This window comes from Gigantopelta aegis, chromosome 7 (genome assembly GCF_016097555.1).
Source record: "Gigantopelta aegis isolate Gae_Host chromosome 7, Gae_host_genome, whole genome shotgun sequence".
NCBI classification, from domain to species: Eukaryota; Metazoa; Mollusca; class Gastropoda; order Neomphalida; family Peltospiridae; genus Gigantopelta; species Gigantopelta aegis.
Window position 1 is genome coordinate 13,070,003 of NC_054705.1, and position 16,308 is coordinate 13,086,310.

At 42.7% G+C, this 16,308-nt stretch overlaps 1 protein-coding gene across 1 annotated transcript; it reads right to left on the minus strand.

Annotated features, from left to right (window-relative positions):
* Positions 1–1,172: 1,172 nt before the first annotated feature.
* On the minus strand, positions 1,173–15,862 carry LOC121377906 (failed axon connections homolog). The gene is made up of 6 exons (XM_041506003.1): positions 15,855–15,862; positions 12,246–12,366; positions 10,621–10,817; positions 5,660–5,856; positions 3,249–3,365; positions 1,173–2,491 (listed from the first exon to the last, which is right to left on the minus strand). The coding sequence occupies exons 1-6, from the start codon at positions 15,860–15,862 to the stop codon at positions 2,385–2,387; spliced, it is 747 nt and encodes a 248-aa protein (XP_041361937.1). The 3' UTR covers positions 1,173–2,384.
* Positions 15,863–16,308: the final 446 nt, after the last annotated feature.

Below are 16,308 nucleotides of genomic sequence, written 5' to 3' on the forward strand. Positions count from 1 at the left end.
CAGTAGTTTCCAATATTTTATTTATGACAATCAGACTGTAAATGATCATAATCATATCATATATAAAAGTCAATTATTAAAAATAACAATAATCAGTCCCATCATTCTACGTGTATAAAAATGTGTTGGGGTTGATTTTGTTGTTGTTTGTTTGTTGTTTTGTTTGTTGTTTTGTTTTTTGTTTTTTTGGGGGGTGTAAATAATTTCAGTTTGGTTTAACGTAAGAAGAAAAGTAATAGTGTTTTGGAAATCGGCTGATAAATAAACAACTTGTAGTAAATTCCATAGTATGAAAAAAGGCGCTGCCTGTGGGACGGACTATATAATAGATATTGGTTATATATATTTGTAAGCCACGTCAATGTATCACCGTCTTGTGATGATAAACGTCTGCTATATTCTGTCATCGATTATATACAGATTACTTACTGTCACTCGCAGAGTAATAAAAGCTGTGCTATACATTACCCGCACCCCTTCCCCGTTAAAAAGCGGAGTGATATATAACTGGCCCCCTCCACTTACTGGTCTAGTTCGACGTCAGACAATAATGTGTTTCTGAACATTGCTCCATGGGCACCATACTAAACTATAGCTTCAGCATGTTTCACGGTACACTAAAAATCATAACAACACCCTCTCAAAAAAAAAAAAAAAAAAAAAAAAAAGAAAGAAAGAAAGAAAAAAGCTATTTATAAAAATGCACTTTAAAACAATGTTGCAGCTCATGATGATGTTGCGGATCCACAATTTTGCAAAGGGGTTAAAATCTGAAAAGGTGCACATAAGAGCGGATAATATCAAACACGCTGGTCCTTTTTTTTAAACACCCCTAAAAAAAGATAAAAAAGATTTTTTTTTTTTTTTTTTAAAGAAAGAAAGAAAGAAATGTTTTATTTAACGACGCACTCAACACATTTTTTTATTTACAGTTATATGGCGTCAGACATATGGTTAAGGACCACACAGATTTTGAGAGGAAACCCGCTGTCGACACTACATAGGCTACTCTTTCCGATTAGCAGCAAGGGATCTTTTATTTGCGCTTCCCACAGGCAGGATAGCACAAACCATGGCCTTTGTTGAACCAGTTATGGATCACTGGTCGATGCAAGTGGTTTACACCTACCCACTGAGCCTTGCGGAGCACTCACTCGGGGTTTGGAGTCGGTATCTGGATTAAAAATCCCATGCCTCGGCTGGGATCCGAACCCAGTACCTACCAGCCTGTAGACCGATGGCCTAACCACGACGCCACCGAGGCCGGTAAAAGAAAAGAAAACAATAGAGAAAAAAGGTTAAGAGTACAAAGAGTGCCGTAAAGCCATTTCCAGAGCAAGAATAGTCAGGGGCGTAGGCTGGGGGGGGGGGGGGGGTGTCGGACGAATGGTGAAGCAAAGGGTCCGCTTTCAGAACTAAAACATACAGGTTTATACATAAGGAGTTTCTGGTGGTGCAAAAACAAAATAGAAAAGGTCCACTTGGTTCATATTCGAATCCACCCCCACCCCACCCCACCCCACCCCCACCCCCATCCAGGTCCAGCTTACGCTACGCCCCTGAATAGCCCATTGATGAGAATAGCATTACGATTTCAGAAGTGGCTGAGCAATCGGTTAATCGCGTGGCTATGGTTGTACGGTGCACTCGCGTCGTGTGGCGTTCCCTTTAGTATTACACAGGTGTGCATGTAGTCGGTGGAGGGGGCGGCAGTTCCGCAACACCATCCGCTAGATTCACTCCCGCATTGTGTGACGTCACTAAGAACACTAAGGTGCGCACACTAAACATTTTACAACAATGACTTCATTTCATTTCAACTTATTTTAGAGCTGATATCCAACCACGGTTCAAGCACGTCAGCTATCTGGGATGTCTCTCTAGGAAAGCGAGTTAGTGGTTAGTTGTTACTGGTTAGTGAAAAAGCAGCCGGCGTAATGGCGTCACCAGGCACGGCGGAAGCAAATAGATATGCGGGGGGGGGGGGGGGGGGGGGGGACTGAGATCGAGGGCGCAAAGCACAATTTCTAAGGGGATTAAGTGTATCCTGTAAAATTTTGAAACTAGATGTCCTGAAATGGAATTTCCTGCATTCTACAAGTAAAATTAATCTCTGCCTTAAGATTTACTACCAATAATATTTTTTATTCAGAATTCTTGGGGGAATAGAGTACGCCCAAGCTCCCCCCCCCCCCCCCCCCCCCCCACACACACACACTCACACGCCATGCCTGGTCACACCTCGCTCTGGGTAGGAGCCGGTACCAGGCTGTGAACCCATTAATCACAAGTTTTTAATCCATTACACCACCGAGGACCGGTATTGGAATACTAAACGAGCGCCCAGTTTTAATACGTCTCTTTCCTCCAGTGACGCCATTTCGTTACTTGGACGGTTTCGTGGTTCTGTCATGTGTGATGCATTCATCCCAGTCCGGCCAGAACATGGTTTTCATGCGTTCACAGTAGTCTCGCAGATTGGAAAATGTTTCTAAAAGAAATTAAAAACCCCCCACATAAATTCCAGTTTAATTAATTATGACATAAATAAATGATATTAATTAATTAAATTAATACATTGGCATTAATTAAATGAATAATAATGAGGGATTCTATAAAATTTAATTGTTTATTTATTTATATTTTATTTAACGACGCATTCAACACATTTTATTTACGGTTATATGGTGTCAGACATATGGTTAAGAACCACACAGATATTGAGAGAAGAAACCCGCTATCACCATTTCATGGGCTACTCTTTTCGATTAGCAGCAAGGGACCTTTTATATGCACCATCCCACAGACAGGGTAGTACACACCACGGCCTTTTATATACCAGTGGTGGTGTACTGGCTGGAACGATAAATAGCCCAATGGACCCACAAACCAAAATTTAATTGATGCAATAAATATATAACAAAAATATTAATAATACGTATTGATAACAAAAATAACATAAACAAGAGAGAGAGAGAGAGAGAGAGAGAGAGAGAGAGAGAGAGAGAGAGAGAGAGAGAGAGAGAGAGAGAGAGAGAGAGAGAGAGAGAGAGAGAGAGAGAGAGAGAGAGAGAGAGAGGAGAGAGAGAGAGAGAGAGAGAGAGAGAGAGCGAGAGAGAGAGAGAGAGAGACAGAGAGAGAGAGACAGACAGACAGAGACAGAGAGAGACTGATTTTCAGCATTGCATAATCTGCACCCTGAGGTTTTGATTGGTTCACAATAAACGGTGAAAACTCATTAATGTTACCTGTGACAAATTTCTCGCCTGGAGCTCCTGGGTTATGCCACCTGAACTGAGACAACTGTCCGAATATGGCAGCGTCCGCTTCACACGGTCTGTCTCCAAACAGGAATCTTTTATCACCTGCAAGAACAGAATAATACTCGGAACTCTTCGACAAATTCCACGAATCAAACCTCGGACACACAACACAGCGAGTGTTACTGGATGTGCCAAACAATGAATGCAATTTCAGTTTCATTTATTTAAAATTTAAATGTACCCAAAACTGGAACTTCATAAACATAGCTTCTGCTTAATAAAAGAAGAAAAAGATACAAATTTACAACAACAACATCAATGTTAGTGAACTTTACATTTGAAACCAAAATCTGAAAAAAAAGTTAGGATAAATCAAGGGAAGAGAAGATAAATAACTCTTGTGACTTAACATTAAGTATATACGGAGTTGTCGTTTTATTCATTCTTATTTTATTCCATCCGGCCGGTATCGGTGGTGTCGTGATTAAGCCATCGCACATTGGGCTGCTAGGTACTGCGTTCGCAGCCCGTTACCGGCTGCCACCCAGAGCGAGTTTTAACGACACAATGGGTACGCGTAAGACCACTACACCCTCTTCTTTCTCACTAACAACTAACAACTAACCCACTGTTCTGGACAGACAGCCTAGATAGCTGAGGTGTGTGCTCAGGACAGCGTGTTTGAACCTTAATTGGATATAAGCACGAAAATACGTTGAGTTGAATTGAATTAAAGAAAGAAATATTTTATTTAACGACGCACTCAACACATTTTATTTACGGTTATATGACGTCAGACATATGATTAAGGACCACAAAGATACTGAGGGAGAAAATCCGCTGTCGCCACTTCATGGGCTACTCTTTTCGATTAGCAGCAAGGGATCTTTTATATGCACCATCCCACAGACAGGTTAGTACGTACCGCGGCCTTTGATATACCAGTCGTGGTGCACTAGCTGGAACGAGAAACAGCCAAATGGGCCCACCGACGGGGATCGATCCCAGACCGACCGCGCATCGAGCGAGCGCTTTACCACCGGGTTATGTCCCGCCCCTTGAAATGAATTAACCCATCTATCTTATATCAAGATACCCATGACATCTGAGGGGTGGGGAGTGTGTGGAGGGGCAGAAAAAAGAAAAAAAGAAATGTTTTATTTAATGACGCACTCAACACATTTTATTTACGGTTATATGGCGTCAGACATATGGTTACGGACCACACAGATTCTAAGAGGAAACCCGCTGTCGCCACTACATGGGCTCCGATTAGCAGCAAGGGATCGTTTATTTGCGCTTCCCACAGGCAGGATAGCACAAACCATGGCCTTTGTTGAACCAGTTATGGATCACTGGTCGGTGCAAGTGGTTTACACCTACCCACTGAGCCTTGCGGAGCACTCACTCGGGGTTTGGAGTCGGTATCTGGATTAAACATCCCATGCCTCGACTGGGATCCACCCAGTACCTACCAGCCTGTAGACCGATGGCCTGCCACGACGCCACCGAGGCCGGTGTGGAGGGGCAGGGTTAGGGAACAGTTGTCACTGCCAAATATGTACTAAAACGTGTTACTTGAGTTTCGAACCAGTAGGAACCGGGGGTGAGGCCTCCCCACCCAACCCCATCACACATACACAAACACACAGTTGAGAACGAAAAAGTACGTGGGTTTTTTTTCCTACTCTGTTTAAAAAGAATGAATGTTTAACGACACTCCACCACAAAAATGCACATTGGGTATAGCATGTAATCTATATCTAGATAAGTGGACGAGACGTAGCCCAGTGGTAAAGCGCTCGCTTGCTGTGCGGTCGGTGTGGGATCGGTTCCCGTCGGTGGGCCCATTGGGCTATTTCTCGTACCAGCCAGTGTACCACAACTGGTATATCAAAGGCCGTGTTATGTGCTATCCTTTCTGTGGGATGGTGCATATAAAAAAAAAACTTGCTGCTAATCGAAAAGAGTAGCCCATGAAGTGGCGACAGCAGGTTTCCTCTCTCAATATCTGTGTAGTCCTTAACCATATGTCCGACGCAATATAACCGTAAATAAAATGTGTTGAGTGCGTCGTTAAATAAAACATTTTCTTTCTTTCTCCTACTGCAGGTGAGTTGCTTCATATTAATAGACAGGGATGATGGTTTTCATGCTAGGTGAGTGCCAAATCAGGATAGCGGATGGGTTACCCATCCTGGGGATCTCTTGGCTCGAGCATTGTTGTCCTGCAAATTTAGTGGCACCAGGTCCCATAGTTGTGAGAACAGGTTGAATGAAGAAGTGTACTATCTCGTCCCTATAGTATAGGCTGGTTAGGCAGATCTGAATGACATAGAGGGATGTTCTGCCATTGAGCCTACGTCTCGCCCCTGTTTTCAATAGAAGTCATTTACCTAGGAAAACAGATAACGCCCTTAAATCGCCTTCTAGGATGTCAATCAGTTCTTTGTAGCTATGACGACCGATTCCTTGACCACATGACATCGTCTTGATCTTTATACCCGCAATCCATATGAATATTTTCGGTAGACCGACCACCTTGCCAAGAAACTCCTTGTTGTCGAAGACAAACCGAGTAAGCGCCATGACCCTTCAAAAGAAACAGTTACACGAATAGAAGATTATTATCGACACCTCTAGAGCACATTCATTTACTAACAAAGGGCTATTAATATCAAACATTTGTTAAGTTTGACATGCACATTTTCCCATTAGCAGCAAGGGATCTTTTATATGCACTATCCCACAGACATGATAGCACATACCACGGCCTCTGATATGCCAGTCGTGGTGCACTGGCTGGAACGAGAAATAGCCCAAAGGGCCCACTGATAGGGATCGATCCTAGACCGACCCGGCATAAAGCATACCACACGAGTCCACGATCGAGTCATCGGAACCTCAGGCCACATGACAGGTTTGGTGGTGGTTCAGTTATGACGTGGGGAGGCATCACTATGACTGACAGAACACCACTCCATATTGTTCAAAGGATCGTCAATGGTCAGTACTAGCGGGATAACATACTGGCACCGATTGTTGTCCTATTTGCTCGCCGTGCTGGTCGATGGTTTGTGTTTCAAGATGACTGCTCGAGCCCACCGTGCACATATCGTAAATGACTGCCTTCAGCAGAAAAACGTTACCAGAATCCCATGGCCAGCAATGAGCCCTGACCTTTCCCCCATAGAGCACGTATGGGACCGATCGGGAGACGTGTTCGGCTACTTTATCTGAACTTGGTCAGGCGCCAGGAGTGGGATACACTTCCTCAAATCGTCATGATTGACACATAGCATGCCACGTCGAATAAACGAATATTTGACAAATCGTGGGGTATTGTCAATAGACCTATTTCACATTCCCATTTCGCATGTGCGCGAAGAGTACCGTCCCTTTCCGAATTGGACGGTGTCGAGGCTGTATACAAATTGGGAGGCATGATCGACAGTCGTCATGAGCGTCGTGAGTAGCTTCGTAGGAGCTGTGAATCTCTAGCGACTAACGTACGTATATCGTATAAGATGTTAAAATGGCTGCGAAAATCGGTCTACTAAAGTTTACATCGGAATGGTTTAAGACCAAAAGCAGTGAAACATTAACTTAGACGAAGTCTCTGGAGCCGCCTGTCAAGGGTATTTTAACAACGCAAAATTAAAAGATTTACACAATAAAATTAACTTTAGTGGAATGCGTTTGCTACGTTTAACAATTAGAATTATAGTTAAATATTCACGCGGATTTACCAGTGATGAATCAGTATTTGAAATTTAATCAAATATGCCTCCCCTTCCCCCCTAAAAAACCCAACAAAACCCCTAACTCACATGGACCTTTATCACAGCTCTATTTTCCCCTCATAGTTTCATTAAAAAAGACAGTCGTAATACTACTAATCAATGTTACATGTCTATCCACAAATTATTTATTTTTGTATTTATTTATTTACTTATTTATTTATTTATCTTATTTTATTTATTATTTTATTTTATTTTATTTTATTTTCACTATCATTAATATCAGAAACATACAACTTCACTTGAAATAATATCTGATATTTACGAAGTTTTAAAACATATATGAGAGCCGCCACACGCCAGAAACGAGTAAACGCGGCTCAGTTTGACGTCACATGTAAACGTGGAAGTAAAAGTTGACATGCTCTTTGCGTTGTTTGTTTTGAAGAATTTAGAAGATGACATCTTCTTCTTTACAGGAAGATCAGTTTGAAGTAAACATATATCTGTATGTACAATAGTGTTTGGTTACTATTTTGTATTTTGTAAGAACATTGGTCGAGATAGAAATTCCATGTAAACGAAACTCATCAAACGCGAGCGCTCAAAATAGTATTGCAGTTCCCACTAAATCGTCTTCAAACTTTATATTATTTGTCTACAACCAGTCAAATTAAGTTAATTAAGTAAAATGGAATATTTGAAAAGCCTGGAAGTAAATTTACGTTTATGAACACATGTTTATTGACGGATACTTCATTGTTAAACAGGAGGGTACAAAATTTGATTTTGTCACAAATGTCAATATCTTGTATGCCGACCATTTTGGCGAATCACGGCTGTACAACGATGTCTCATACTGAACTTCTACTGCTGCAATTTGGTTCCATTCTTGACGTAACGCCAGTTCATGGTCACGAAGAGTGTTCAGTTGTGGGTGATGTTCTCGTAATCGTCGTCGACCCAAGATGTCCCACATGTGTTCAATGGGGGAAAGGTCGGGGGATCTGGCTGGCCAGTCTAAGACTTGAATGTGATTTCTCTGCAAAAGTTCGTTAGTTATGCGGGCGGAATGAGGGCGGGCATTGTCTTGCTGGTAATGTGAACGTAGGGTTGCGTTGCATAAATGGCAAGACAACAGGTGTAATGATTTCGTCACAATATCGTTGTGCAGTTAATGTTCCATTAACAGTAACTAGGTCAGTTTTGCCGTTGGAATGAATTCCCGCCCAGACCATGATGCTGCCTCTGCCGTATCTGTCACGCTCGATGATGTTTGCAGCGTCGTAACGTTCGCCTCGCCGACGCCATGCTCTTAATCTACCATCCGCAAACTCTAGACAGAATCGGGATTCATCTGTGAACAAGACTTCGTTCCACTGTCTAAGACGCCACTGCTGATGAATCCTGGCCCACCTCAAGCGTTCTGCGACATGACGTCGTGTTAATGGAACCCCTACTACAGGGCGACGAGCTATTAAACCAGCGTCATGGAGTCGATTACGAACGGTTTGAGAGTGAACCATTGTGCCAGTAGCCAGTCGTAAGTCGGCCGCCAAATTGGGAGCACCTTGGAATCTACGGCGGCGTTATGACGTCACTAAATACCGGTGCCTCTCTTTGCGTTGTCGCACGTGGCCGAACGGAGCGACGTCTGTCTTTTACAGCTCCAGTTTGTTGCAAACGATACCGTAGACGCAGTATTGTCGTCGGGTGGACATTACAGTGACGAGCAACGTTCCTAACACTTTCACCTGCAGCAAGTCTACCAATGGCCTCATGGCGTTGGTTTTCGGACATTGATGGACGGAGTCCCATGGCAATTTTCACACAATTTTCTTTCGTTTCACATTAGATATAGGTCTGCCAGTTGAAAATCAAGGCTTATGCTTAATCATTGCACGTGATTTCCATGTTATGTGCGCACATGACATTTTCAGACTGTGCACGAGCAAAGACAAGAAGTGGAAAACTTTCCAGAAAAAAAAGATTGACAATCAAACAGTATGCTGGATTAAACACGGTGATTACTTGCATTTCTTTCAAAATTGCAAAATGTATACATTATGATCAAAAATGCAATACTGCAATACTTTTTTGGTTGAGTATATATGGAGAGAGAGAGAGAGAGAGAGAGAGAGAGAGAGAGAGAGAGAGAGAGAGAGAGAGAGAGAGAGAGAGAGAGAGAGAGAGAGAGAGAGACAGAGACAGAGAGAGAGAAAGAGAGCCCCCCTTGCCAAACAATGAGATGACGCCGGTTACACTCGAGAATAATACACGAACTTTTGTTGCGAAATATACGTTAACAAGTTTCATTAAGTTGTGGTATGCATGTAAAATGGCCTGGTCACAGAGCCACGACAAGAAACCGTTTGTTTTCAGTTGTACCAATGTATTTATAATAAATGATACATTGCATACTTCTCACATCCCACAAACAGGATATCATACACGACGTCCTTTGATGGATCATTGGTTGGGACGGGAAATAATCAAACGGGCCCACTGAGGAGGATCGAACCTTCAGCAAATGGAACCTCAGACAGAGGTTCTTGCTAAATTATCCCGGTCATTTGGGGACAAGGACCTTGGGACACCCCCCACCCACCCACCCCCACCCCCCTGGCTACGGGACTGACCTGGTAAAATATGTTTGCTAAACATTCAAAAAAGTAAAAATCCTGATAATAAACCCTGGGGGAAAAGAGCCATCCTGTTTGTACATGTAGCATTTATCAAGCGTCGGCTAGTCTAAAAAAGTTACCAAGCTTTCTTAGGTCAATATTAATTTAAAAATTTCAAATTTAATAAAGCCCCCCATTCTGGACCCTATCGAGAGGGGGGACTAGCCCCCACTTTTATATATCCGGTTTAAAATATGGCTCCCCCCCCCCCCCACGACAGATCGTGTCCCCTCCCCTCCCCCATTCCTACGGCGGGGCCTGATTCTAATGTTTTATATACCATAGCTCAAATTCCATATGTATCATTCAATTTTATTCCAAATACCGATTTTTTTGTAAAATAACTTGGTGAAAAGAAATCCCGACAAGAATCCTAAATGTATTTATCTGTATAATGCTTTATAAATATTTAAATCATGTTAAATACAATAAATATCTGCATACATACACGCGCGCACACATTAATATTATTTCAGCCCATATCCGATATTTATTGCGTACGAATCCGAACCGATGGTTTGTCGTGCGTTAACAACCAAATATTTTGTATTTCGTGATAAGCAATAATTCACAAATGTCTCCAATAACTCTTGTTGGATGTCGACAGAATTTTCGGGTTCCCTACTGATAGAATAATCAATCATGGAGATATTCACATTCCTATTGCGTGGCCTCCTGTTTTTCTATGCCCTATATAGAACATTTATATAATATTTATCATATCCATGTTACCATTTGTTGCGCATTGTATATATATCATGTTTCAGACAATGGCTGATCACAGCTATGGCTAAATAAACTGATTTGATTTGATTTTGATATCCAATAGCCGATGATTAATTAATCAATGTGCTCTAGTGGTGTCGTTAAACAAACAATCTTCTTCTGTTTTATAAGAAATAGCCCTATAACGTAAATAATATATTTCCTTACCAATAAGAGTTTTCTTCCACCATTTTTTGAAATGCACGTGCGATCGCTCGTTCCTCTGGGGTCAAATGTGCGCTGAGGTCAATTCCCATCTCCTTGTTGAGGAAGTCGATACAGAGCTGGGAGTCCGCCACAACCTTGCCATTGCAGGTCATCCAGGGAATCTTGCCCTTCGAGGACATCTTCATCCCGAATTCACTCTGGTAAATAAACAAGGATAAAAAAAAAAAAAGGCTTTATTTAACGACGCACTCAACACATTTTATTTACGGTTATATGGAAATGGAAATGTTTTATTTAACGACGCACTCAACACATTTTATTTACGGTTATATGGCGTCAGACATATGGTTAAGGACCACACAGATTTTGAGAGGAAACCCGCTGTCGCCACTACATGGGCTACTCTTCCGATTAGCAGCAAGGGATCTTTTATTTGCGCTTCCCACAGGCAGGATAGCACAAACCATGACCTTTGTTGAATCAGTTATGGATCACTGGTCGGTGCAAGTGGTTTACACCTACCCACTGAGCCTTGCGGAGCACTCACTCAGGGTTTGGAGTCGGTATCTGGATTAAAAATCCCATGCCTCGACGTTATATGGAAAAGGAAATGTTTTATTTAACGACGCACTCAACACATTTTATTTACGGTTTTATGGCGTCTGACATATGGTTACGGACCACACAGATATTGAGAGAGGAAGCACGCTGTTGCCACTTCATGGTCTACTCTTTTCGATTAGCAGCAAGGGATCTTTTATATGCACCATCCCACAGACAGGGTAGTACATACCACGGAAACTGATATACCAGTCGTGGTGCATTGGCTGGAAGGAGAAATAGCCCAATGGGACCACCGACGGGGATCGATCCCAGACTGACCGTGCATCGAGCGAAACAGGGATAAATAGGCGCGTGTGCTGAGGCGGTTGCCGATGTTCGAGGGTTTCGTTTTAGCTTTAATATATTTTCCGGAGGAGCATTACTCGACTCCCTATAACCCACTCGCCACCGTCTGAACCACCCCCACCCCTATCTGCTAAAATTCACATACACACATGCTTCGTAAGAATAATTCGCATAATATGTTCAGTAACAAAACCAGTCGATATATCCCAGAACAACAATAACAACAAATTAACAACAGCATAACACGTGTAAAAGACATACACCGCACACACACACACACACACACACACACACACACTCTCACACACATACTCTCTCTCTCTGTCTCTGTCTCTGTCTCTCTCTCTCTCTCTCTCTCTCTCTCTCTCTCTCTCTCTCTCTCTCTCTCTCTCTCTCTCTCTCTCTCTCTCTCTCTCACACACACACATACACACACACACATACCACACACACACACACACACACACACATATATATATATATATATATATATATATATATACTCCACACATTCACTCACGCACGCGCGCGCAAAATAATTTTAAAAAAACATGTTAAAACACCAAACCAAATAATAACAACAAAAAGAAAACAAAAACAAAAAAGCCCCAAAACAACAACAGCAACAAAACAACAACAACAAACAAGATAAAAAAACAAACAAAAAACACAAAAACAACAACAACAAACAAACAAAACAAACATCACACACTCACCGTGTATTCCAGTTTGGCCATCCTCATGTATGTTTCCAGTTTGACCACAAAGGGGCTGAGGCTAGGGGCCCGGGGGCCGCGCCCAAACTGGTGAATCACGATCGTCGGTCTGTTGCCAAAACTAAAACAAACATTAATACAAAATATAGGTCTACACGTGCGCGCATGCTCGTTTTCAGGCCAGCGTGAATTTTAAAGTGTGTTGTTGTTGTTGTTGTTTTGTTTTGTTTTGGGGTTGGGTTTTTTATTTAAAATGTAGTGATCCTGAGAGAGAGAGAGAGAGAGAGAGAGAGAGAGAGAGAGAGAGAGAGAGAGAGAGAGAGAGAGAGAGAGAGAGAGAGAGCACATTGATTAATCATCGGCTAGTATCCACTACATTTTTCCATTACCATGAAAGGATCTTTTATACGCATCATCCCACAGACAGGATAACATATACCATGGCCTTTGATATACACCTGGCTGGAATGAGAAATATCCCAATGGCGAGCGCATTACTACTGAGATACGTCCGCCCCCCCCAGAGAGAGAGAGAGAGAGAGAGAGAGAGAGAGAGAGAGAGAGAGAGAGAGAGAGAGAGAGCACATTGATTAATCATCGGCTACTATCCACTACATTTACTATGGCCTTCGATTACTACCAGAGATCCTGAGAGAGAGAAGAGAGAGAGAGAGAGAGAGAGAGAGAGAGAGAGAGAGACCTTAGAGAGAGAGAGAGATACGTCCGCCCCCACCCCACACCTCCCATAACGAGTGTGTAAAGGAGGGTGAACCTCTCTTGGACATAAGCACGTTAATAAAATATCCATAACCACATACCATGCGTACTATGGCCTTCGATATGCCAGTCTGTGTGTTTAAAGAGGTGGGGTCAGTGGTTGCTCCCATTGGCATTACGTTACCTTAGGTAGGAACCTAGTAGGCCCTATTACTTGTACTGTGTGTTTAAAGAGGTGGGGTCAGTGGTTGCTCCCATTGGCATTACGTTACCTTAGGTAGGAACCTAGTAGGCCCTATTACTTGTACTGTGTGTTTAAAGAGGTGGGGTCAGTGGTTGCTCCCATTGGCATTACGTTACCTTAGGTAGGAACCTAGTAGGCCCTATTACTTGTACTGTGTGTTTAAAGAGGTGGGGTCAGTGGTTGCTCCCATTGGCATTACGTTTACCTTAGGTAGGAACCTAGTAGGTCCTATTACTTGTACTGTGTGTTTAAAGAGGTGGGGTCAGTGGTTGCTCCCATTGGCATTACGTTTACCTTAGAGTTTAGGTAGAAACCTAGTAGGCCCTATTACTTGTACTGTGTGTTTAAAGAGGTGGGGTCAGTGGTTGCTCCCATTGGCATTACGTTACCTTAGGTAGGAACCTAGTAGGCCCTATTACTTGTACTGTGTGTTTAAAGAGGTGGGGTCAGTGGTTGCTCCCATTGGCATTACGTTACCTGAGGTAGGAACCTAGTAGGCCCTATTACTTGTACTGTGTGTTTAAAGAGGTGGGGTCAGTGGTTGCTCCCATTGGCATTACGTTACCTCAGGTAGGAACCTAGTAGGCCCTATTACTTGTACTGTGTGTTTAAAGAGGTGGGGTCAGTGGTTGCTCCCATTGGCATTACGTTACCTTAGGTAGGAACCTAGTAGGCCCTATTACTTGTACTGGTGACACGGGAAGGGGCGGGACGTAACCCAGTGTTAAAGCGCTCGCTTGATAAGCGGTCGATGTTGGATCGATCCCCGTCGGTGGGCCCATTTGGGCTATTTTTCGTTCCAGCCAGTGCACCACGACTGGTATATCATCGTAACAGGTGTTTGGTATATCAAAGGCAGTGGTATGTGCTATCCTGTCTGTGGGATGGTGCATATAAAAGACCCCGTGCTACTAAAGACAAAAAGGTTTTCTCTCTAAGACTATAAATTAAAAATTACCAATGTTTGACATCCACTAGCCGATATTTAAATTTTTTTAATGTGCTCTAGTGATGTCGGTAAACAAAACAAACATCTTCTTGATGGCACGGGAGTACTGGGTTCGTATCCCAGTCCCGGCTCCCGCCTAGAGTATGTTTTCACAGCTCACTGCCTGAAGGTCTCAAGCCACAACACAATCTTCTCTCTCACGAAACAAGCTTTTATCTGATCTGCTAACTTTTCTTTTGCCCAGAATGACGCAGCATTCCTGTGTGGGTTACAACCCGTGCCAGGCTCAGATCCAGGGATTTGTCAAGGGGGTGTTGGCGCCGGACATGGTAAGAGGTGTTTGAACAGGCTTTTATTATTATTCTTTATACTTTTTGTATGTCAGTGAAAAAAACAGTTGCGTGCACTCCTCGCCTCCATCCATACGCCCTCCCCCCCCCCCACACACACACACCCGCTATCCCCTCTTCCTGCCCCTTGAAACTGAATGACGCTGAGTAAGGCCAGGTTGTTTTATTTTGGCTTTTGGGAAAGAGTCTAAATTTTGTTTTGTTTAACGACACTACAAGAGCACATTAATTTATTAATCATCGGCGATTGGATGTCAAATATTTAGTAATTTTGACGTATAGTCTTAGAGAGGAAACCCGCTACATCTTTTTTCTTTTAGTAGCAAGGGATCTTTTATATGCACCGTCTCACAAATAGGGTAGCACATACCACGGTCTTTGGGGAAGGACCGCTGGGTAGCAGTTAATCTAAAGTAACTACGAGGCGTAAGGAAAAAGTATCAGGATATTAACATGTTAACTCACTGAAGAACAATGTCTACTGGCTTTGAGGAAAGGAAGGAAATGTTTTATTTAACAACGCACTCAAAACATTTTATTTACGGTTATATGGTGTCGGACATATGGTTAAGGACCACACATATATTAAAAGAGAAAACCTGCTGTCACAACTTCATGGGCTACTTTTTTCGATTAGCAGCAAGGGATCTTTAAAATGCACCATTCCACAGACAGGATAGAACATACCACGGCATTTGTTACACCAGTTGTGGAGCATTCGCTAGAACGAGAAATACCCCCAATAGACCCACCGACGGGAATCGATCCTAGATCGATCGCGCATCAGGCGAGCGTTGTACCACTGAGCTACTACGTCCCGCCCGCCTACTGGCTTTGAATGCACACCGCTTATTATATATCTGATGTTTGATATCATAATGTACCATTAATACTTTGTATAAAAATGGAAGTAGATTTTCAAAGAATCATGGGCTGCAGAAAATAACTTGTATTTGGTTAAATTTAATTACACGGGAAACATGAGGAGTAAAGACTACATGGGGAGCATTTAGATTAATTATATATATATATATATACACCTGGAAAAAAGTATCGCAACACCCCGAACTTTTCGATAATAGCCAAATGCTATCGTCAATCATATGCGAAATGCAAATAAAAACGTCATGCCAGTGTACTTTTTGGATGAAATACACCTCAGGGAAGAATTAAATTACAAATTCAACAACATACTAAACAAAAACACGCATTTTATTCTGAGAACCCAAAAAGATGAAAAACCTACAAAAAATGAGGTGCTGTTAAGTTTTGTTGTGTGAAGTTCGCAAGTGCAGTCACTGTCAATATTTTGCCCTCCAGTCCTCAACAAATGACCCAAGTACACAAACCATAACATTGTATCAAGATCCTGTGGAACCCCTTCCAGTCAGAATAAAATCCAGAACCCTCGTCAAAATCGACTTCCCAGACCCTCAGTAACGGGTGTAACCTCCTCCGACGGCGATAACTTCTCGTACCCTCCTCCTCATCGACTGTACGAGACGTTGCATCTGACGCTGAGGTATTCTGTTCCATTCCTGGTGCAGAGTCTGTTCCAATTCCGCCAGATTCTGTACTGGAGGCTCCCTCTCACGTACCCTGCGACACATGATGTCCCAGATCATCTCTATGGGGTTTAAATCTGGACTCCTGGCAGGCCAGGTTAGCGTTGTGACTGCCTCCTGGTGTAGGAAGTCAGTGACGACACGTGGACGATGCGGCCTAGCATTGTCATCCATGAAAATTGGCCTTGTGTTCAAAGGATGATTATCAAAGTGTGGCACAACAACCGTGTCCAAGATG

What these genes read in the sequence shown, in the direction of transcription:
- LOC121377906 (XM_041506003.1), bottom strand. An exon ending in TGGCCAAACTGGAATACACG is followed by an intron (nt 10,818 to 12,245) that starts GTGAGTGTGTGA and finishes TTTATTTACCAG; the next exon opens with AGTGAATTCGGGATGAAGAT. An exon ending in GGCGTTATCTGTTTTCCTAG is followed by an intron (nt 3,366 to 5,659) that starts GTAAATGACTTC and finishes CTGTTCTTGCAG; the next exon opens with GTGATAAAAGATTCCTGTTT.